The 23,609-nt window shown below is 46.7% G+C and overlaps 1 protein-coding gene across 1 annotated transcript in view; it reads right to left on the reverse strand.

Annotated features, from left to right (window-relative positions):
- The window catches only part of LOC137525416 (unconventional myosin-XVIIIb-like), a 508,546-nt gene that overhangs the window by 401,204 nt on the left and 83,733 nt on the right, over positions 1-23,609 (reverse strand). Inside the window, exons 6-7 of the mRNA XM_068246531.1 lie at positions 21,942-22,085; positions 21,741-21,830 (exon numbers count right to left, since the gene is read on the reverse strand). Of these exons, the coding sequence (XP_068102632.1) occupies positions 21,741-21,830; positions 21,942-22,085 (234 nt within the window). The remainder of the gene's footprint in view (positions 1-21,740; positions 21,831-21,941; positions 22,086-23,609) is intronic.

Here is a 23,609-nt window from a genome sequence, read left to right on the forward strand (position 1 = left end):
CTATATAGTGTGGCTGAGCGAGCGGTGTACTACTATTCCCAGCAGACACAGAACAGTAAACAGAATGCTATATAGTGTGGCTGAGCGAGGTACACAGAGTGGCAGTAAACAGAATGCTATATAGTGTGGCTGAGCGAGCGGTGTACTACTATTCCCAGCAGACACAGAACAGTAAACAGAATGCTATATAGTGTGGCTGAGCGAGGTACACAGAGTGGCAGTAAACAGAATGCTATATAGTGTGGCTGAGCGAGCGGTGTACTACTATTCCCAGCAGACACAGAACAGTAAACAGAATGCTATATAGTGTGGCTGAGCGGTGTACCACTATTCCCAGCAGCGACACAGAGCACAATGCTATAAAGTGGCGGGTGAGCGGTGGACCACTATTCCCAGCAGCGACACAGAGCACAATGCTATACAGTGGCGGGTGAGCGGTGTACTACTATTCCCAGAAGACACAGAGTGGCAGTAAACAGAATGCTATATAGTGTGGCTGAGCGAGGTACACAGAGTGGCAGTAAACAGAATGCTGTATAGTGTGGCTGAGTGAGCGGTGTACTACTATTCCCAGCAGACACAGAACAGTAAACAGAATGCTATATAGTGTGGCTGAGCGGTGTACCACTATTCCCAGCAGCGACACAGAGCACAATGCTATACAGTGGCGGGTGAGCGGTGTACTACTATTCCCAGCAGACACAGAACAGTAAACAGAATGCTATATAGTGTGGCTGAGCGAGGTACACAGAGTGGCAGTAAACAGAATGCTATATAGTGTGGCTGAGCGAGCGGTGTACTACTATTCCCAGCAGACACAGAACAGTAAACAGAATGCTATATAGTGTGGCTGAGCGGTGTACCACTATTCCCAGCAGCGACACACAGCACAATGCTATACAGTGGCGGGTGAGCGGTGGACCACTATTCCCAGCAGCGACACAGAGCACAATGCTATACAGTGGCGGGTGAGCGGTGTACTACTATTCCCAGAAGACACAGAGTGGCAGTAAACAGAATGCTATATAGTGTGGCTGAGCGAGGTACACAGAGTGGCAGTAAACAGAATGCTATATAGTGTGGCTGAGCGAGCGGTGTACTACTATTCCCAGCAGACACAGAACAGTAAACAGAATGCTATATAGTGTGGCTGAGCGGTGTACCACTATTCCCAGCAGCGACACAGAGCACAATGCTATACAGTGGCGGGTGAGCGGTGTACCACTATTCCCAGCAGCGACACAGAGCACAATGCTATACAGTGGCGGGTGAGCGGTGTACCACTATTCCCTGAAGACACAGAGTGGCAGTAAACAGAATGCTATATAGTGTGGCTGAGCGAGCGGTGTACTACAATTCCCAGCAGACACAGAACAGTAAACAGAATGCTATATAGTGTGGCTGAGCGTGGTACACAGAGTGGCAGTAAACAGAATGCTGAGCGAGCGGTGTACTACTATTCCCAGCAGCGACACAATGACTGGGGGCACCCTGGCTAGCGTGGCTGGAGCGCGAACTACCCTGCCTGCCTACCCAAAGCTAAACCCACAGACAAATGGCGGAAATATGACGTGGTTCGGGTATTTATTTACCCGAACCACGTGATAGTTCGGCCAATCAGAGCGCGTTCGGGTCCGAACCACGTGACCCGTTCGGCCAATCACAGCGCTAGCCGAACGTTCGGGGAACGTTCGGCCATGCGCTCTTAAATCGGCCATGCGGCCGAACGGTTTGGCCGAACACCATCAGGTGTTCGGCCGAACTCGAACATCACCCGAACAGGGTGATGTTCTGCAGAACCCGAACAGTGGCGAACACTGTTCGCCCAACACTAGAAGCTACCTATCTAAACTATACTGGGGCACCTAACTATATAACCTATACTGGGGGAACCTACCTACTTAACCCATACTGGAGGAACCTACCTACCTAACCCATACTGGAGGAACCTACCTACCTAGCCTATACTGCGGGCACCTACCCACCTAGCCTATACTGGGGGAAGCTACCTATCTAAACTATACTGGGGGCACCTACCTATATAACCTATACTAGGGGAACCTACCTATCTAATGTATACGGGGGGCACCTACCTATCTAACCTATACTGCGAGCACCTATCTATCTAACCTATACTGTGAGCACCTACCTATATAAACTATACTGGGGGAGCCTACCTAACAAACCTATACTGGGGTCACCTACCTATCTAAACCTATGCTGGGGAAAACTATTCTGGCTACCTATATTAGAGGCACCCACCTAGCTAACCTGTACTGGGGGACCTACCTATCTAATCTATATCAGGGGCAACTGCCTATCTAACCTATATTGAGGGCAACTATACTGGATACCTATACTGGAGGCACCTACCTGGCTAACCTATACTGGGGGCAATTACACTGCGGCACTTATGCCTGGTTACCTTACCTATACTGGGGGGACCTATAGCCCACTACCTATACTGGAGCACCTATGCCTAGCTACCTATACTGGGGGGACCTATAGCCCACTACCTATACTGAGTGCACCTAGACCTAGCTAACCTATACTGCAGGCACCTATACCTGGCTCCGGCGCGGGAGGGGCGCAGTTTTTACACTCTCGCCCTGGGTGCATATTAGCCTAGAAACTGCCCTGTAAAATAATAACCATGCAGTGAATAATAGACATTTATTCATAGGAACAACATAAATTACATTAAATTACAAATTTAATAAACATAATGGCTGCTGCTTAATGACACGTTTTAACTGCTTTAGAGCATTTGATTCTGGAGGCTGTGTGTGTGCTTCAGTGAGATTAGAGGAAATCAGTATCCTATAGTAAAGGACATTTTGTAACTTTTGTTCAAAGGAAACTTGTAAGGAGAAAGATATGGCAGCTGCCAACTTTATTTTCTTTTACAAAATGTGAGATGCTTGGCTGTCAAGACTCTGTTTTCATGTATTCTGAGCCTATTGCCTAGAATAAATATGTAGATTTGGTGTCCTGACTCAAGTCTCTGACAGCACACTGGATGCCATACATGACAAAACCTCCACACATACTACACCAGGACCACCATTCACGCCTGTGGTGAGAATGTGGAAAGAGGTTTGTGAAAATCTTCAGGAGATCAGCACCTCAGGATACACCAACAGCTTCTTACATGGTCTCCTTCTGCTTTCTGATGGATTTGTGGGGCTTCAGCAGCTTGAGCCTGGGGTAGACCAGTGCCATTTTATCAGATAGGACATACATGTCAAACTCTGGCTTATGGGCCAAATCTGGCCCTCAGAGCCATTACATTTGGCGCTCAAGTGGTTTCCCCACTTTGCATTATGTTTGGCCCACTCTAGACCACCAGGGGAGCTATAGTGGAGGTGAAACCCTAGAACACCAGAGACGCCATATGGGGGAGGTAAGGGGAGAGCATTAAACAATAGATGACTGTATAGAGGAGGGTGGGGGCCTCTAGACACCAGGGAACCATATAGGGGAGGGAGGACCGCTAGACACCAGGGAACAATATAGGGTTTGGAGGGGTGGCATTAGACACCTGGGAACTTTATAAGGGGGGAAGGCAGCCAGTAGACGTTAAGGTTGGCCCGTGACTTTGAGCCAGTGTTCAATTCGGCCCATTTTGTTATTTGAGTTTGACACCCCTGAGAACCCCCCAGAGAAGCAAAGGACACAAGGCTGCATCATAATAGGATAATGGGGAAACTCCCTCATTCTGCCCTCATAACAGGATTTGAGAATGGTGGCAAGGCAGTAGTCATCACAGCTCTCAATTTTTTATACAGTGGTTTAGCAGTAAGCTACATAGTTATTTGGGTTGAAAAAAGACATCCATCAAGTTCAACCACCAGCCTGCTCCCTCAAATATCCCTGTTGTATTGGACCAACATATTACACAGATGACCACCAATTCCCATAATGCACACTATCCATGTCCTTCAGTTGTAGCTCTAATTCCTCTTCACCCCCACATTACAGAGGTAATTGGAATGTGTCACTGTGTTGAATATCTGCTGTAAGTAAGTAACAGGCCTCACAGTAGGAGGCCTGTTCCTTCTCCAACTCTCATCCTTCTCAGAACAGTGCATACAGTTCAGCAAAGCCAATCATTTATTTCTGAACAGATTGTCTAGCAAGCTCATGGTGAACCAGAACTCCTAGGAGTGTGTAAGGGGTTAAAAAGGACCAAACAGCCCTCTTACTAAAAATGCTATGTAAAACAGAAATTTGTATTCTTAAAACAGAAGGTATTTGCAATTATTCAGCTTGGAGTGAGCATATGTGGTGTCCCACAATGCATCACTGCTGAATATGAAAATCGTCCCTTTGATCTGTTTTAAGAAGGCCAATTTCTGTTATGTCTGCATAAATAACGATCAATGTAAAGACCTGAGATAACAGTCACATTGTGAAAAACTATTATCCTGAGTCTGTAAACAGCTTAAAGTGGACCTGAACTCTTCTTGTACAAGACAAAAGGAAAATATATAGAAATGCACCCTGTATGTATTTAGAGATTGTAGCCTGTTTAACCACTTGAGGACCTAGCCTTTACCCCCCCCCCCCCCCTTAAGGACCAGCACTGCTTTTTCAGATCTGTGCTGGGTGGGCTCTACAGCCCCCAGCACAGATCAAATGACAGGCAGAGTGACCAGACCGCCCCCCTTTTTTCCCCACTAGGGGGATGATGTGCTGGGGGGGTCTGATCGCTCCTGCATGCTGTGGGTGGCTGTGGGTGGCGGGGGGGGGGCACCTCAAAGCCCCCTCCACCGCAAGATTCCCCCTCTCCCTCTTCTCCCTCCCTGCCCGAGAGATCGGAGGCTGCACAGGAACGGATCTGTCTCTAACAGGCTCCCCGCTGTCATGTGACAGCGATCCCCGGCCGCTGATTGGCCGGGGATCGCTGATCTACTACAACGTTGCTACTGTAGCAGCGTTGTAAAAATGTAAACAAAGCGGATTATTTCCGCTTGTGTTTACATTTAGCCTGCGAGCCGCGATCGGCGGCCCGCAGGCTAATCACGGAGCCCCAGGCCGTGAAATGACAGGAAACAACCGCTCGCGCGAGCGGCTGTTTCCTGATTAATTAGCCTGCAGCAGAACTGCGTCGCTGGTCCTGCAGCTGCCACTTTGCCGACGCGCGGTATGAGTGCGCGGTCGGCAAGTGGTTAATTCCCCCTCATTTGTGTCTAACCACAAGTTGTAATTTGATCTCTCCCCTGTGTCACATGACTGCCAAGGCAGAAATAGCAGATAAGCTCATTTGAAAGCACCAGATGTTAAACAATATGTCTGCTTCCATGATTCAGGAAGTAGAAACAGTGCAGATTTCTTTTAGGATTTGTAAGAGCTGTAACAAAGAAATGGTTTATGTTTAAAGGTTATTATGAGTAGAGAGGACGTTCTGAAATCCGGTCCACTTTAAAGCTTGTAAGACTTCAGAAGACCAATATACGTACATACGGTAACTCTCACAAAAGTGTTGTTAAACAGGTCATGCTTGTAACCGATACTAGTGCTAGCTACTTTGATCTCTATGTTCGGCTACAATAAGTTTTCTCCACTTCCAGACATGCAGTACAATTCATTTTATGGACTCCTATTTAAACAAATGAAGGTGTTTTTCAAATCAATAAGAAGGAAAGGCACCCCTTGAGCTGCAAGATTTGGCCTTCTATGTTTACACTTTTAGTGAAATAATTAAAAATTGGGGGCTTCCATCACGTAATCACTGGGTTGAACACATTGGTGCAATTTGAATTCATTAGCACAGCTTCTACGTTAGCAAAATACAGACATTTTTCACAGCAAATAGAAATAAACAATTGCCAGTATTTGGCATGATGGCGTGTTCTTGCCTTGGGGAGAAACAACAGAGCTGTCTTCTTGCAGCGTCGTCTTGCACAGTAGTTATTAGGCATGGAATTAGAAAGATTTGTCAGTTGGATGAACAGACAGTGCCCTGGAAGCCTTAATGATAACAGGATGAATAGTCCAGCGAGGAAGGAATTAAGGCAATTGCAGCTAGTGATCTGCAGATCACTGCTTTTATACTTCCAGACACATTTTCCAGAATGAATTGTAATCAGAAATTGAAAAGAAAAACATCTACTGATCATGAAGTCTTAAAAATGATTATTCAATGCATAAGTTTAAGTGTTTGTGAATATATGTATTCCTAGCAGAGCAGATAAATACCATAGTGAGGTGCAGGGGTAGAACCTGGATTTCCCTTACATAAAAGGCAATATTAATAGTTTCAAAGGACATCCTGAGCTTTTTACATCAAGAGTATATAATATTAACCACTTGGGTAACAGTCCCTAGCAGTGATTGCCGCTGGGAGACTGATGACGGAGCTCCACTCCGTCATTCAAGCGTGGATTACTGCACGCCAATCGGGGATAGGTGGTCCTGGGGCTGCTACTCCGCTCATGCCCATTGGTGTGAGTCAGACGTTAAGTAGTTAAAGAGGACCCATGACAACTCATAACAGAACATAAGAAATATATTCAGGATAGCCATTTTTTTATTAATTATCCTGGTTTGAAGTTGAGGTAAAATTGTACAATGGGCAAAATTGACTAAATATTTCATAAATTAATATTGTGAAAAAGTAGCAATTTTATTAAAGGGGCACTACAGTGAAATTTTGGCTACTGGAATAATGCTAGAAGCATGTTTCTAAAGTAAAAGAAGCAAATATTAGGTATCTGCTTACACATGTCGGCTGGATAGGATAGTATATAGCACCTCTTACAGCTCGTGGTTTCACTAAAATGCAACCTCCTCCTGTGTTCAGTTGTAATGGTGGCGATGTATGGGTAGATTTGACCAAGAGACAAATCTCTCTCTAATCGAATCTGATAAGAGAGAGATCTGTCAGCTGCCCATACACCACAGGCTGATTCCCGGTCAATTTCAGCAGGAAATCTCTTGGGAATTGGCCTTGTGCACCCAAACACTGTCCCCTAAAGTCAATGTCTCCCAGTATCCGTGTAAAGTGTATCCATTACCTCTGCGTGTTGGTACTGCCACTGCTTGTCCCCCACAGGCTTCCGGGATTCCTCCTCTCCATACATGCACGCCCCACATGGTTCCCCAGTAAGGGCGTGCGTGTGTGACATCACATGCGCCTTTACTAGGAAACCACGTTGGGCGTGCGTGTATGGAAAGGAGAATGTCCCTGGGAGCAGTGGAGGGACAAGTAGAGACCGCGGACAGGTAATGTATACACTTTACATGGGGCACGGGGGACACTGACATTAGGGGAGACAGTGTCGGGGGTTTTGTTGCGTTCATCGATCGTCGGGGAATTCCACACCGTTACCGCCAGCAAACATCTTGCAGATGTGCAATTGAGAATGCAACCAATTTATGTCCAGAAATTGGTCACATTGCCAGTCAGGCATGCACTTGGCGGCACCGATTTTCATCCAATTCGATTATAATTATCGAATTGGATGGTCGATCGGCTGCCAAGTCACCTGGTGTATGGCCGCCTAAATCCTCTCTATGTGAGATAAAAGCTTGCACTGTAGACTGGTTTATCAGCAGCAAGTAGTATGGATATCTTAGGTAAATAAACAGGAAGCTGCTTGTTTATTTAGTTAAGCTATTTGTACTTGCTGCTGATAAGCCAGCCTAATTACAGAACAAGCTTTTATTTTGCACACACGTAGAGTATAGAAATGGCCGTTACAGCTGAGCTGAACAGAGAAGGTCACCGTTTCTCTCTAAATGATGACCACGAATCTATAAGAGGTGCTATAAATTAACCTATCCAACCAGCATTTGTAACCAGATACACTACCTAATATCTGTTTCTCTTACTATTAGAAAAATGCTACTAGGGTTATCCCAGTAGCCAAAATTTCATTGTAGTGTCCCTTTAAGTTATATTTAGTAACTCTCTTCTTCAAATTCTGAATGGACAAATCTCAGTGATGTGCTGGTTGAGAGAAAAAGTCTGCAAAATTATCCTTACATATTCTCCCCACACCAAGCTCCTTCCAACTGTAACTTAATGCAGCCGAATGACAGCGTTTGTGAGCCCATGTGTCAGCATTAGATACATAGGGCCTGGCACATTATATGTTGGTAAAGTTGCCATGCCGGTAGCATTTTACTAGTACTAACACCGCAAGAACACCGCCCACTAAACCATTAGTGGCACAAGCATTACTGGGTTAATGTGCATGTTGCTATGGTAACATGTGGCATAACATGTTACCATAGCAATGCACATGACAACCCAGTAACGTGCACACTGCTAATGGTTTAGCGGGCGGTATTCCTATGGAGTTGGTATGGGTAAAATTGCTGTGCACTGCCTGCACATGGAAGCTTTAACGCCGTATAGTGTGCATCAAGTCCCTGGTGACATTACCCAGCAGCAGAAAACTGCCTCAAGTAGCATCTGAGGGTGACCATGGCTGGGTTCTGATGGGACTCAATGCACTGGACACCTCTTCACAAGCACACAGCTGGTACACAGGAGCAGCAGATAGGCAGTGAATTCACCACCTTCACCCTACCCTATGAAAGAGGCCTTAGGAGTGACAGTTCACAAATGCTTTGAATGCTGACTGAGCGCTTTATATTACGGAATGTTTTCTAAAGACATTTCGTACTGTAATGGGTTCCATTATACTTCACATAACTAAAATGGAAACTTAATTTCATATTTGTTTTAATTTTTTGCTGAGTGGAGAAAGTATAGAAAAGATTTATGATATATGCCTAATAGCAAAGCTTAAATCTATCAACATATTTTACCAGCAATTGTTCTTTCTCAGGCAGGGACAGTAAGAAAGAGAGAGAGACAGGGATTTCATTTAAAAATATAATACTATGCCAAGAAGTTATAGTGGAAGAAAGGACAAGGATAACTCAACTGGTCTGCTGACACAAAGACAGGAATTCATGTAAAGGGCAACCCCACTTTCATGCAAAACATCTATATAACATGTATCTGCACTATGCAAGTCATTTTGTAACTAAATGCCATTAACTCTAATTAGTTGCTCCTATACAGTTTTGGGAAAACTTGCTAAAAAACCATGACAACAGTATATGGTTTGATGATACCTAGAATTCTCCTGTTTATTGAATAGTTTGTATTGCTCTCTTCACACCACTTAAAGGAGTTATCCGGGCTAAATAAAGAAAATAAACGCTACTTACCGGGGACTTCTTCCAGCCCCAAGCTCCCAGGACCTTCCTCGCCGCACAGCCGTTCGCCGGAGCTCCGTCCCGGTCCCCGGCGATGACATCAGAGCGACCTCCAGGTCACTCTGTACTGCGCCTGTGCGAGCGACGCTGTCAATCACCGCCACGTGGGCCAGGGCGGACTGTGTTTAACCCTTTGAATGCTGTTCTAGTAAAAAAAATGGTGGTAGTATATAATATACAGAACAAAGATTAGAAGGCGCTGCTTAGTGAATCTCTAAAAGTTCTACTGCCCACCTGCTGCTTCCTAAATTGTGGTGGGTTAACCCCTACTCCCACCAATAATGTACTACCCAAAATTCAAATCTATAGGCGCGCAGGTGATTATGAGATCTAAAATAAGAAATTGATCAATAATGAATAAACTGATATTTTATTTTAGTTTAAACCAGAAGTATAAATAATCCTCACATGCTCTACCCATACAAACACACTACTCATGCGTACATGGGAGTCATATGGTGTCCTGTGTAAAAATGGATAGACGTACATATGTACAGACCCCAAAGGGTTGGTGAGATAAAAAATGAAAATAGGAATGTCTCTATATGGATTTACAGTTCCACTGCTAATAGAGGCAATATATGCTAGGTATATATTGCGTGTATCCGCGTTCAAAAGCCTGGATAGTTCATAAGCAATATGCGCTATGCGCAGTAATCAGCAATACACTATATAGATAAAAATTGATATCACCTGCAACTGTCCTGCTTCGTTCCTCAAGTTTGCAGTATGCTTTACTAGTTCCAATCCCGGACTTTAGCAAACGGGATCACAGCCTCCGTAGCTCTGTATTAGTCGCAGGCGACGTCACCGACCCAGTTCCCTTAGAATCCCGCGGGAACTCGCCGCCGGAGGTTCCGGCGAATTTTTATCTATATACCTAGCATATATTGCCTCTAGTAGCAGTGGAACTGTTAATCCATATAGAGACATTCCTATTTTCATTTTTTATCTCACCAACCCTTTGGGGTCTGTACATATGTACAGTGATGCTCATCCGAGCTAGGATATTCGAGATACTCGGATATCCTAGCTCTTTTTTTACTATTTGAGCTCGAATACCGAGTTCGAATAGTATTAGCCATCCGGGCTGTGCTATCCGAGCGCACTCGGATAGCAATCAGCTATCCGGAGATATCCTAGCTATCCGAGCTTGGATAGCGTCATCAGCTCGGATAGCGTCACGTGAGACGCATCGCAGACATAGGCAGGATCAGAAGTGGGCGTGGTATTCAGGCCACACAGCATGCTGATCCGGAGAGTTTCTGCCAGTGCCCCCACCAGCTGCACCAAGAACACCCCCCCCCCCCAACCACCACAGGGAGACCAGCGGCAGCAGCAGCACCTTCGAGCCGAAGGGGCAACTTCACCTCCCCAATTTGGAATTTTTTCACCCTGCCATATGTGGAGTGCAAGTATGCCACCTGCAACCAGTGCCGCCAGCAGCTCAGTAGAGGGAAGGACCCCTCTGCGTACGGCACCACCTCTCTGGTGACCCATCTGGCAGGGAAACACTTTCATGAGCATGAGGAGTTTATGAAGTTGAAGGACGCTGGCAGTGGCAAACCCGCCACCACTGCGTAGCCGTCGGCAGCAGCCACCCGCCTTCCTCCACCTCCTCCAGCAGCACCAGCAGGAGTGCGTCAGAAACGCACTGTTCCTCCTCCCTCTGCAACTCCTGCCGCCGACACTGAGGCCTGTTCTGGCAGCCAGTCCTCAGTGGCCTCCTCTGCTCCCTCCAGTGATTCCCGTGCCAGCAAAAGGCGTCGCCAGACCCTGCTCAGCGACACCTTCCAGCGGGTGGTCAGGGTTCTGCCTCCCAGCAGCCGTCGCGTGCGTCAGCTGAACGGCTTGCTGGCACGGGCCATGTGCTCCCAACCCCTGCCTTATTCCATTGTGCAGGAGGGCAGCGACATGTGTGCGCTCCTGATGTGTGCAGCATCCGATTGGCCAATCCCCAGCCGACATTTTTTTGCACGCACGGCCATCCCTGAACTTCACCGCTCTATGATGGCCAATGTCGGGAGAGGGCTGGATCACGTGGTGGGTCAACGGGTCCATGTCACCACCATGGACTCGTGGAGCAGCCGGTTTGGGACAGGCCGCTATCTGTCCTTCACCGCGCATTGGGTCAGCTTGGTGGAAGGGGGTGAGGAGGGGGGAGCAGCATCGGGCACCGTCAGAGCAGCAGCAGCAGCAACAACGCAGTGGGTGTTGCCACCATGCAGGGTCAGCGGAATTGCAGCAGGTTCCTCTGATCCGCTTCCATCCTCCGGCACACCAGCCCAAACCCCCCGCCTCAGCAGCAGCGTGAAGCCCCGCCACTGCCAAGCGCTGCTGGAATTGGTCAGCCTGGGGAAGACCAATCTGACGGCGAACCATGTCCTGGCCAAACTCTGAGAGCAGGAGAGGAATTGGCTGACCCCCAGAGGCCTCAGAGTCGGAGAGGTGGTGTCCGACAATGGGGCAAACCTGGTTGCTGCAATCAGCAGGGGAGACCTGACCCACATCCCCTGCCTGGCGCACGTCCTAAACCTGGTAGTCCAAAAGTTCCTGCGGACCTACCAGGGGATGGACCGACTCCTTGAGGCGGCAAGGAAGGTTGTGCGTCATTTCCGGCACTCGCCTGCAGCCGTAGCGAGCCTGGAAGAGGTGCAGAAGGAGCTGCACCTGCCACAGCACCGGCTCATGATCGATGTTCCAACTCGCTGGAACTCCACCCTGGCGATGTTGGAGCGTCTCGTTGAACAGAGGCAGGCTGTCAGCCAGTACGTTGCACGAGCAACAGTTGCCGCCATCACTGCAACTGGGCGTGCCATCCATCATCTCCACGGAGGACTGGGGGCACATGCAGCAGGTGTGCTCAGTGCTGGCACCCTTCCTGCAGGCCACCAAAATGGTAAGCAGGGACCATGCAATGGTGTGTGAGTGGGTCCCCTTGGTGTGTGTGCTGGACAGGGCCCTGTATGCACTGCTGGAAGAGGGAGCGGCAGCCTTGGACCAGCAGGAGCTGCAGGCAGCTTCACAGGCCACCTCTGAGGAAGAGGGCTTGGAGTTGGTGGAGGTCCCTGACCTTGCTGCTGATGAGGGGGAGCATCAGAGCGCAGCTGGACTGGTGCGAGGGTGGAGAGAGGATGAGGTGGAGGAGGCAGAGAATGAGGAGGACAGCACTGTCGGCTCTGGGGCTGCCGATGATGTGCCAGCAGACGTGGCCAGACTCTTCCCAATGGCAGCGCACATGCTGAGGTGCCTGCGCAAGGATCCAAGGGTCATCCAGATGAAGCAGTGGGAGGACATCTGGATCTGGACCCACATCTGAAGGGGAAGCTCAGCCAGTTCCTGCCTTCAGGAGGAGACCGTGCGCAACAAATGAGGGATTTGCAACTGTCCCTTGTTGAGCACTTGGAGGAAGCCTTCCCTCAGCCATCCACCCCCACTCTCCAGCCAGCACAGAGGCAGTAGCAGGTGCCTGCATCCACCAGCAGCAAGCGCACGCGCACCACAGACCTGCTGTCTCTGACCAACGAGCTCTACATGAGTGTAGAGCTGCCAGGGGCTAGAGAGGAGGTGCCTGCAGCAGCATCCTTCTCCAGTCACAGACAGTGCTTGACCCGCATGGTGGCTGACTACATGGGGTCCTTCAGCGGGCTTGACAGCGTTGCCCCTGCTGATCCCATGGAGTATTGGGTCAAGCACCTGCCGATCTGGAGCGAGCTTGCGCAGTACGCCCTGGAAGTGCTCTCCTGCCCCCCTTCCAGCGTACTGTCAGAGCGTTGCTTCAGTGCAGCCGGAGGAGCCATCACTGAGAAGCGATCTCATCTGTCTCACAAGTCTGTGGACAGACTGACGTTTCTCAAAATGAACCAGGCTTGGGTGGAAGGCGAATTCCTGGCCCCTGTTGTTGGCGAGAGGGGGACATGAAGTGGCACACACACATTACACCTGCTGCTGCTGCTGTATTTCTTCCTGCTGTCTGTGTCTCCACTGCCAGGGAACACATTAAAAGGTGCTGCTGCCCATGCGCCACCAGCTATTTATGCTCAAAAATAGCTGCATTTCTGAAAAAAAAAGTAATAATTTTGTGTTATTATTTTAGAGGTATCCGGGTTGAAAACTGTGCTGTCCCAATTGTGTATTGGACACAATGTGGGCTTCACGACCGCTGTCTGGAACCTCATGGTGTTTATTTACAGCCCTGGTACCACCGCTAGGAACCAGGGCCTATTATGTCTCGCTGCCTGCCCTCCTGCCTGCTGCCTGCTGCCAGTCTGCCACATACTCATCCTCCTCACGCTGCCTGCTGCTGTATTTCCTCCTGCTGTCTGTATGTTTCCACTGCCAGAGAACACATTACAAGGTGCTGCTGCCCATGCACCACCAGCTATTTACGCTCAAAAATAGCTGCATTATTTTGAAAAAAAAAAAAATTATTTTAAAGGTGTCCGGGTTGAAAACTGTGCTGTCCCAATTGTGTATTGGACACAATGTGGGCTTCACGACCGCTGTCTGGAACCTCATGGTGATTATTTACGGCCCTGGTACCACCGCTAGGAACCAGGGCCTATTATGTCTCACTGCCTGCCCTCCTGCTGCCTGCTGCCAGTCTGCCACACACTCATCCTCCTCACGCTGCCTGCTGCTGTATTTCCTCCTGCTGTCTGTGTCTCCACTGCCAGGGAACACATTACAAGGTGTTGCTGCCCATGCGCCACCAGCTATTTACGCTCAAAAATAGCTGCATTATTTTGAATTTTTTTTTTATTATTTTAGAGGTGTCCGGGTTGAAAACTGTGCTGTCCCAATTGTGTATTGGACACAATGTGGGCTTCACGACCGCTGTCTGGAACCTCATGATGTTCATTTACGGCCCTGGTACCACCGCTAGGAACCAGGGCCTATTATGTCAGCAGTCACATCACACTGCCTGACACACACTACACCTCCTCCTGTAGCTGCATTGAGCTTCTGCTGTCTGTGTGCTGCTACCACTGCCAGGGAGAATAGAAGAAGAACTATTTTCTGCTGCCACCCACTCTCCTACCAGCTATTACCACACTACCATAGCTGCAACTACTTCCTCCTCCTGCTGATGTCTGTGTTTTTTCCACCGCCAGGGTACACAGAAAAAGGCGCTGTGGCTTGCAATGTGCCACTACCTATTATGCCATCAACACAAATATAACTATGGTGTGTGATGATCCGCTCAGCTGGCTGCACAGGCAGACAGCTGTTTGTTCATTCCTCTAGTCTGTGGGCTGCAGGTCTCTGGAACAGAGACCTGTCTTTCCATTGCAAGTTTCTGGTCTGTTCTCTTGCTGGGGAATTTTCATACATTCGTTATGCAAATCCCCTACCTGCCTTCTTTGATGACTGGCACTATAAGAGCTTTATGTTTCCCAGAATGCTTTGCTGGACATTTTCCTTCCATGCTCTGTTCCTGATGGACACTGCTGGAGTGTCAGCCATTGCTATCTAGTATAGTTAATTCCTGGGGGTTGCTTTAGGCTCCCCTGCTAGCCCAGTCAGGTTGTATTATCTGTATTGCCTGTTCTGTCTTGTCTTGCCTGTTTGCCATTGTCCTGTCCCTATGGTGGTTGACAGGAAATGGTTCTGATCTCTGTTCTTGGAGTATAGCTGGTGCAGCGGTTGCTACCAGCTATCTCTTCTGTTCTGTCTTCTGGGATCGCGCTAGCTACTTTTTGCTAGCGCTGGGGATCCTTCTGTTCTGTCTCCTGGGATCGCGCTAGCTACTTTTTGCTAGCGCTGGGGATCCTTCTGTTCTGTCTTGTTTAGATCGCACTAGCCGCTAGCGTTAGCGGCTGTGGATCTTTCTGATCTGTGTTCCTGCTTGGATCACACTTGCTCTGGCGGAAGAGCGGTGGATCCTTTCTGCCTAGTTCCTGTTTTTCGTGTGTCTGTCTTGTCCGCTACGCTTGCTGCAGGCTCGGTGAGGTAACCGTTAAGCAAGCGCTCGCGTCCTCTGTTTTATGTTTGTCTGTTTATGGTTAGTTAGGCGTGCTTGTCTCTATTGTGCTTATCACGTGGAGATCGCGCATAACCGCGTGCACTGTTGCGAATGAGTGCGGTGTTCGCGGTTAGCTAGCGGTTGTTATTTTCTGTATCTCCTTATTGTATTTGCTGTGCCTTTGCTACCCTCGTATTCTATTCTGTTCTGCCTTGTGTCACGTCTGGCGATCGCACCTCTCGCGATCGCGTTCCTATTTCGTATTTGCTGTTGTGTGTGCGCGGTCGCGGGGTGGCGACTGGATTGGCGCACACACATACAACCTATCCCTTTGCTCAATCTCATTCGCAATCGCCTCTCTTGCGATTGCGTTCTGCGCTTCGTACAATTCCTGTCTGGCACTTGTGGAGGTACAGAGGATTGGTTCCTCTGCACTCCCCAGCGCCATCTGCCGACAGGAATTTCCCTCTACAGGTGCGTAGCACCTTTTGCTGGGTGCCTGCAAATATACGCTTGTGGAGGATTTCCGCCGTGTCAGCGCACGCGTTGTGCGCTGATCACGGAGAAAGTTCCACAATCGTGACATGGTGTTATTAAAATAAAATATTTCCACAAATGAAGTAAAAAAAATATTACAAAAGAAAGGAAAACCAGACACATAATATAATGATAGCGAAGAAGAGGAAGAAGAAGAAGAAGAAGATATAGAAGAAGAAGAAGATATAGAAGAAGAAGATATAGAAGAAGAAGAAGATATAGAAGAAGAAGATATAAAAGAAGAAGATGAAGAAGATATAGAAGAAGAAGATGAAGAAGATATAGAAAAAGAAGAAAAAGAAGATATAGAAGAAGAAGAAGAAGATATAGAAGAAGAAGAAGAAGATATAGAAGAAGAAGACGAAGAAGAAGATCTAGAAGAAGAAGAAGAAGATATAGAAGAAGAAAAAGATAATTGAAGAAGATACAAGAAGTAGAAGATGAAGAAGATTCGAGTAGAAGAAGATATAGAAGAAGAAGAAAAAGAAGAAGATATAGAAGAAGAAGAAGAAGATATAGAAGAAGAAGATGAAGACGACGTAAATGAAGACTTCCAACTTACAACCATTTTGGACACTCCTTCTCATGCAAACACTTTTCATGAAGTTAATTTACTATTTTTGATACCTTTTTTATAACTACTACATCACCACATAATCACTTAAGGCCAGCTCTAATATTTTACTCGAATACAGACTCGGATAGTGACATCGGATATCCGAGTTCGAATCGGATATTCGATTAACTCGAATATCGAACTTCGAGTGAATTCGGATAGTTTACTATCCGAATTCGACCAAACTCGAATAGGATAATGAGGTATCCAATCAACACTGCATATGTACATCTATCCATTTTTACACAGGACACCATATGACTCTCATGTACGCATGAGTAGTGTGTTTGTATGGGTAGAGCATGTGAGGATTATTTATACTTCTGGTTTAAACTAAAAGAAAATATAATTTTATTCATTATTGATCAATTTCTTATTTTAGATCTCATAATCACCTGCGCGCCTATAGATTTGAATTTTGGGTAGTATATAATATGCTGTAAATAATATTTTAGAGCAAAGAAGAAATGCTGGGTTTCATTCTGCTTTAACCACTTGAGGACCCACCCTTTACCCCCCCTTAAGGACCAGCGCTGTTGTAGCTGATCTGTGCTGGGTGGGCTCTGCAGCCCCCAGCACAGATCAGCGTGCAGGCAGAGCGACCAGATCGCCCCCCTTTTTTCCCCACTAGGGGGATGATGTGCTGGGGGGGTCTGATCGCTCCTGCCTGCCGGGTGTTGCGGGGGGGGGGGGGCACCTCAAAGCCCCCCTCCGCGGCGAAATCCTCCCCCTCCCTCTCCTACCTGGCCCCCCCTTGAAGATCCGGGCTGCACAGGACGCTATCCGTCCTGTGCAGCCAGTAACGGGACGTCCCCTGTCACATGGCGGCGATCCCCGGCCGCTGATTGGCCGGGGATCGCCGATCTGCCTTACGGCGCTGCTGCTTAGCAGCGCCGTACAAATGTAAACAAAGCGGATTATTTCCGCTTGTGTTTACATTTAGCCTGCGAGCCGCCATCGGTGGCCCGCAGGCTATTCACGGAGCCCCCCGCCGTGAATTGACAGGAAGCAGCCGCTCGCACGAGCGGCTGCTTCCTGATTAATCAGCCTGCAGCTGGCGACGCAATACTGCGTCGCTGGTCCTGCAGCTGCCACTTTGCCGACGCGCGGTATGAGTGCGCGGTCGGCAAGTGGTTAAAAAGCTTAAAGTATACATAGAAATTTTGACAAAGTTTGTTTTCGCATAGGGAAAGTGGAGATATGCCTTAAAAGGTGTTCAGCAACAGATTAATCATGATCTACCCAATGATTGTTGTCATGGGTAGATTATGTCCCTATCATGCCACTCCTTTGTCCAATGCAATGTAAGGCAGGGGTGGAGCATGACCTAAGTGTATATGTCATGTATGCTGTTGCATTTCTGTCCCATCCTGATTAAATGCTCATGCCTTCTCCTGGCTCCCTTCAATCATGTCTCTAACTGCTGCATCCTACCTAATAAAATCTAACTGTCGCTGCGTCCAGCAGCCAGCTGTCCCTGTGTCCCAGGTTTTTTGTTACTGGTGGTGGTACCAGAGCCGTAAATACACCATGAGGTTCCAGACAGCGGTTGTGAAGCCCACATTGTGTCCAATTCACAATTGGGACAGCACAGTTTTCAACCCGGACACCTCTAAAATAATTTTTAAAAAAATTCTTAAAATAATGCAGCTATTTTTGAGCGTAAATAGCTGGTGGCGCATGGGCAGCAGCACCTTTTAATGTGTTCCCTGGCAGTGGAGACACAGACAGCAGGAGAAAATACAACAGCAGGCAGCGTGAGGAGGATGAGTGTGTGGCAGTGGCAGCAGGCGGGCAGGCAGCGAGACATAGCTGGTGGTGCATGGACAGTAGCACCTTGTAATGTGTTCCCTGGCAGTGGAGACACAGACAGCAGGAGGAAATACAACAGCAGGCAGCGTGAGGAGGATGAGTGTGTGGCAGACTGGCAGCAGGCAGCAGGAGGGCAGGCAGCGAGACATAATAGGCCCTGGTTCCTAGCGGTGGTACCAGGGCCATAAATAAACACCATGAGGTTTCAGACTGTGGTCGTGAAGCCCACATTGTGTCCAATACACAATTGGATCAGCACAGTTTTCAACCTGGACACCTCTAAAATAATTAAACTAATTAAAATGCCCGGGCAGTTTTCCCCTTATGCTGTGCAAAGCATGATGGGATTTCTGATGTTGTTGTTCTATTTCTGCTGTTTTGGTGCAATTTTTTTTTTTACATTTTGAATTTGACATTTGAAGCCTAGTGCGTGCAGCTGGGAGGGGTTATCAGGACACAGGACAGTTGGAACTGTGTCTCATGCTCCCTGTCACCTCCTTTCAACCAAAAAGATGGCTGCCCCCATGACAAAGATGGCAGCCCCCATGAATCACAAACATTTGCCTGTTCTTTTAAAACAGGGTGGGTAAAAGATTATATTACCTATCTATTCTAATTGACATAACTAATGTAACTTAATGACAGTATGTTTGTTTAGGCTGAAGTTCCCCTTTAATTATCTAATTATCTCATGATTTTTCTCTCCTTGGGATTGATGCAGGAAAAAGCAGTAATATTGCTGTGTAAAGGCAGTGCACAGCATTATTACGGGTACTATCGCCATAAGTGTATCGTAAGTTACCCATGGTACTCGAGTAACATAAACATTGCTACGGTGATGCACGTTACTAATGAACGTTACTATAGCAATGCTCCTGCTAATAGTATAACTCACAGTACACTGCTGGCATTAGTAATGGTAATATTGCTGTGCACTGTCTGCTGTCTACACTGTTGCAGTTTTCAGATACTTGAAGAATCCCATTGTCTATGGTGAGTGCACAGATAAATAAAAAACCCCAGCAGCAAATTCAAAGATGCTTTTTGCCAGAGTTACTTGATAGTCATAATTGTAATCTTTAGGGAACTCTGGCAAAAATAATCTTGGAATCTGATGCCAGGGCTCTCCATTGGTCTACTGATCTGACCAATGGAAATCCTCTACAGGGAGGATTCTCATTGTTGTATTCAAAGAACCAATGGGGAGCCCTTCTGGGAGATTTGAGGATTCTTTTGCTGGGGCTCCCTTCTTACTAGTGTGGCTTATGTGTGGTGAGGAACACTGCTGGAGTGGAGGTCCCAGTGGTGTCAATGTTGCTGCGGCAGGAAGTGGTGGTGTCGGCAGTGGAGTGGCAGGGAGCGGAGGTGTCGGGATTTTCGGCAGTGGATTGGTGGTGTTTGTGGGTCCCCATTGTAATGACACGATCAGGAATCGCTGGGGTTCCTGAATCTTGCTCTTTCATAATGACTTACACAACAAAATGAATGCATATTATTATAACAGGAAAGAAAAATCCAAACTAATTCTGTTAACAAGTGAGGAGATAGAAAACATTACAGAGCCCAGTATTTCTATTAATGTCAGTGGTACAATATGATAATCTTTTTATCATTTCCTAAGAAAAATTGGTAGATTATAGGATTGAGCTTCTGAATTCCACGGATTTCTGATTTTCCATACGGTATGCAGAAAACAGAAATCCAAAAAATACTGAGACTCAGAAATGTTAAGCCAATCAGAAGACTCAGAAGTATTGGACAAATCAGAGAATGCCATAGTTTATGGCAGAAGTCAGATTACTGTGCAAATTTTAAGCCAGTCAGAAGACACGGAAGCATTGGACCAATCAGAGAATGCCATAGTTTACAACAGAAATCGGATTACTGCTGAAATGTTAAGCCAATCTAAAGACTCAAAAGTATTAGACTAATCAGAGAATGTGGTAGTTCACCGCAGTTGCCGATGGGAAATGTAGTTTCCGCATTAATATTGTACATCCAAAAATAATAGCAAATTCCACAAATAAATATATAATTTTACAATTAACTAACTATATTGACAAGAAAATAACATGCTGTGGAAAGCGGACTCTTATCAGAAAGTAGCATTTCCGTCCATCCCTAGTAGACTACATCACAATCCTGAGTTAAGGCTCTACAGATGCCACACTAAGTATGAGGTGCAGTGGTGTAACTAGAAATCCCCGGGCCCCCCTGATAAAAAAAAAAAATTCTGGGCCCCCGAGGAGAGCGTGGCACAGATAAGCGGGGAGGGGGGACATCCCCCCCTCCCCTCACCTCAGGCTCTCCCCTCTGCGCTCCCCTCCTGCGTGGCAGTGGGCGGGCGGCGGCAGGCTGAACACATACCTCCATCGCGACAAAGGTCTCCGTTCTCTAAGAGCTTCATGCTACTTCCAGGAAGTAACATGAAGCACTTACTGATCGGAAACCTCCGGCGCGATCGAGGTATGTATTAAGTCTGCCGCCGCCCGCCTGCTGCCACTAATGATTGCAGGAGGGGGAGCGCTGAGAGGAGAGCCCGAGGTGAGGGAGGGGGGGAATGTCCCCGCTCCCTGCTGATCTGTGCCACACTCTCCTCTTATGTTGCGACCCCTCCTGCCCCCCAAAAAGGCCCTGAGTGGGCCCTAGGGGGGGCTCGCCCCCCCCTCCCCCGCGGGGGCAGGGGTCGCGTCCCCTATTGTTACACCCCTGATGAGGTGTAACTAAAAAATAAATAAATAAAACTCAGTTTTCCCTCAAATATAAGCAAAATATGTATAAGCTTCATATTAATGGTAATGGTGCAGAAGCAAAGTAGTGAAAGGTTCTTAGGACCCCTTTTCCAGTTCAGAAGATGTGGATGCTGGATTACAAACATCTAATCTGCTGGCATACAGTATTTATTAGTCTTGGTATCTGCATCATGGAATGTCTGCATGGTCAGCTTTAAAGGGAACTCGAGATGAGAGGGATATGGAAGCTGTCATATTTATTTCCTTTTATACAATACCAGTTGCCTGGCAGTCCTCCTGATCCTGTGTCTCTAATACTTTTAGCCATAGACCCTGAACAAGCATGCAGCAGATCAGGTACTCTGACTCAGCTGACTCAGATATTACTGGATTAGCCGTATGCTTTTTCAAGGGTTTTGACACAGACACTACTGATGCCATAAGATAAACATGGCTGCCAGGCAACTGTCATTGTTTACAAGGGCATAAATATGGCAGCCCCCATATCCCTCTCACCTTGGGTTCCCTTTAACACTAGAAACTTAAAGGAATCTTTCATAGTCTCTGTAATGATATTGTGGCTGTTAATATTAGTAACAGGATCTAGTAATATAGAGAACAATATTTGAATTTTCTCTGGACATTCAACATCATCCAAGTTTTTCATTTATTTATCACTTTTTTATCAGCTCTTTTATATAAGCTAACATACAGTTCACATTAACAATCCCTTTAATAATTGAAACTGTGGCTGACAGCATTTCTGCCCTGAAGCTGAATGCTGTTGGCAATAGCGCCTTCTGTCCCAATTATAGCCTGTCACTGAGAGCTAACTTCTTACCTTACTCTCAAGCAGGTCAACATTCTGTCTCAGTTCATTTCTTGACTTCTCGGATTTTGCAAGCTTTGCTGTTAAACCAATGATTTCTTCCTGTGGGAGATATCAAACAACAGTACTTCATGTCAAACTGCACTCTCACGTACTACATGCAGGAAGTGTAAAGAAGGCAAAGTTTCCATTCAACCATCTTGTGTTGCTTACCTCCCTCAGCCGAAACTTAGTCTCATCCATGCTGACCGTCAGCGAGGGACGAATCTGACACATGATTTGCCACCACATCCAGTCTTGGATACAGTAGAATTTCCTGATATTTTTCTGGATACATTTGAGGGCAACCGTTTGTATCTAAACAAAATGGATGGGAAGAATGAAATACAGTGGGGAGTTTGAGTGTATTTAATTAGTATATTTGGGTGGAGGAGGGGGGGGGCAGCCAGACAAATAACTAATTTATCCTTTCCTCCCACTATTTGTTTGAACTTTCAAATATAGGTCATACTATCAGCAACATGCAGGTTTTAAAATATTAAAGAATGACTATCGCAAAAAAGTAGGCAGTTAAATTCTGACAGAACCCACAAGTTTGGGGCCAGTCCATTTCCTCATGGGGGTTCTCAGAGTTTTCTTTGTTTTCAACAGCATTTCCTGAACAGGAGTTGAAAAATCTAACTGACAAAATGGTGTGCAAGTGAGTAAGGAGGCCGGCTGGTATCTTACTATTTTGGTAGCTAAACTGTGGTTCAGGAAATGCTGATAAAAAACAAGAAAACCCTGAGAATGCCCCATGAGGAGATGGACTGGCCCAAAACCTGTCGGTTCTGTCAGATTTTAACTGCCTACCTTTTTTGCGATAGTGGTCCTTTAATTAAAGTTTACATTTTAGCAAACATCACATTTCTCCTGTAGGGTTACATTTGTGTGTGCAAAGCAGATAACGTAGCTCATTGATCTTGCGTAAACATCTAAGTTCTAACTTCTATGTATTATCTCCTTAAAGAGACTCCGTAACAAAAATTGCATCCTGTTTTTTATCATCCTACAAGTTCCAAAAGCTATTCTAATGTGTTCTGGCTTACTGCAGCACGTTCTACTATCACCATCTCTGTAATAAATCAACTTATCTCTCTCTTGTCAGACTTGTCAGCCTGTGTCTGGAAGGCTGTCAAGTTCTTCTGTGTTGTGGTTCTGTGATGCATCTCCCCCCTCCAGGCCCCTCTCTGCACACTGCTGTGTGTTATTTAGATTAGTGCAGCTTCTCTCTGCTCTATTATCTTTTACAAGCTGGAGAAATTCTCCTCTGAGCTGGCTGGGCTTTCACATACTGAGGAATTACATACAGGCAGAGCTGTCCGCATTCTGCAGGAAGAAACAGCCTGACACTTCAGTGGAAGATAGCTGCAGGGGGAAAGAAACACGCAAATGATCTCTTGAGATTCAAAAGGAAGGGTGTATACAGCCTGCTTGTGTATGAATGTATTTTCTATGTGTGGACATACTGTACATCAACCTACTTCCTGTTTTGGTGGCCATTTTGTTTGTTTATAAACAAACTTTTTAAAACTGTTTTTAACCACTTTTAATGCGGCGAGGAGCGGCAAAATTGTGACAGAGGGTAATAGGAGATGTCCCCTAACGCACTGGTATGTTTACTTTTGTGCGATTTTAACAATACAGATTCTCTTTAAACCCTACTATATTTATGCAAGCTAACAAGGTCACATATTCAGGTAAATGTCTGGAAAACACTGTATAGTTCTGCAAAAACTGCTGTACTTGTTTTGACTGAACAGATACATTTATATCTATGGAGAGGTCTAGAGGAGGAAAAGTGATGGATTCCACCAACATTTTGGCCCTTATTCAATTTCC

The sequence above is a fragment of the Hyperolius riggenbachi genome, chromosome 1 (genome assembly GCF_040937935.1).
Source record: "Hyperolius riggenbachi isolate aHypRig1 chromosome 1, aHypRig1.pri, whole genome shotgun sequence".
NCBI lineage: Eukaryota > Metazoa > Chordata > Amphibia > Anura > Hyperoliidae > Hyperolius > Hyperolius riggenbachi.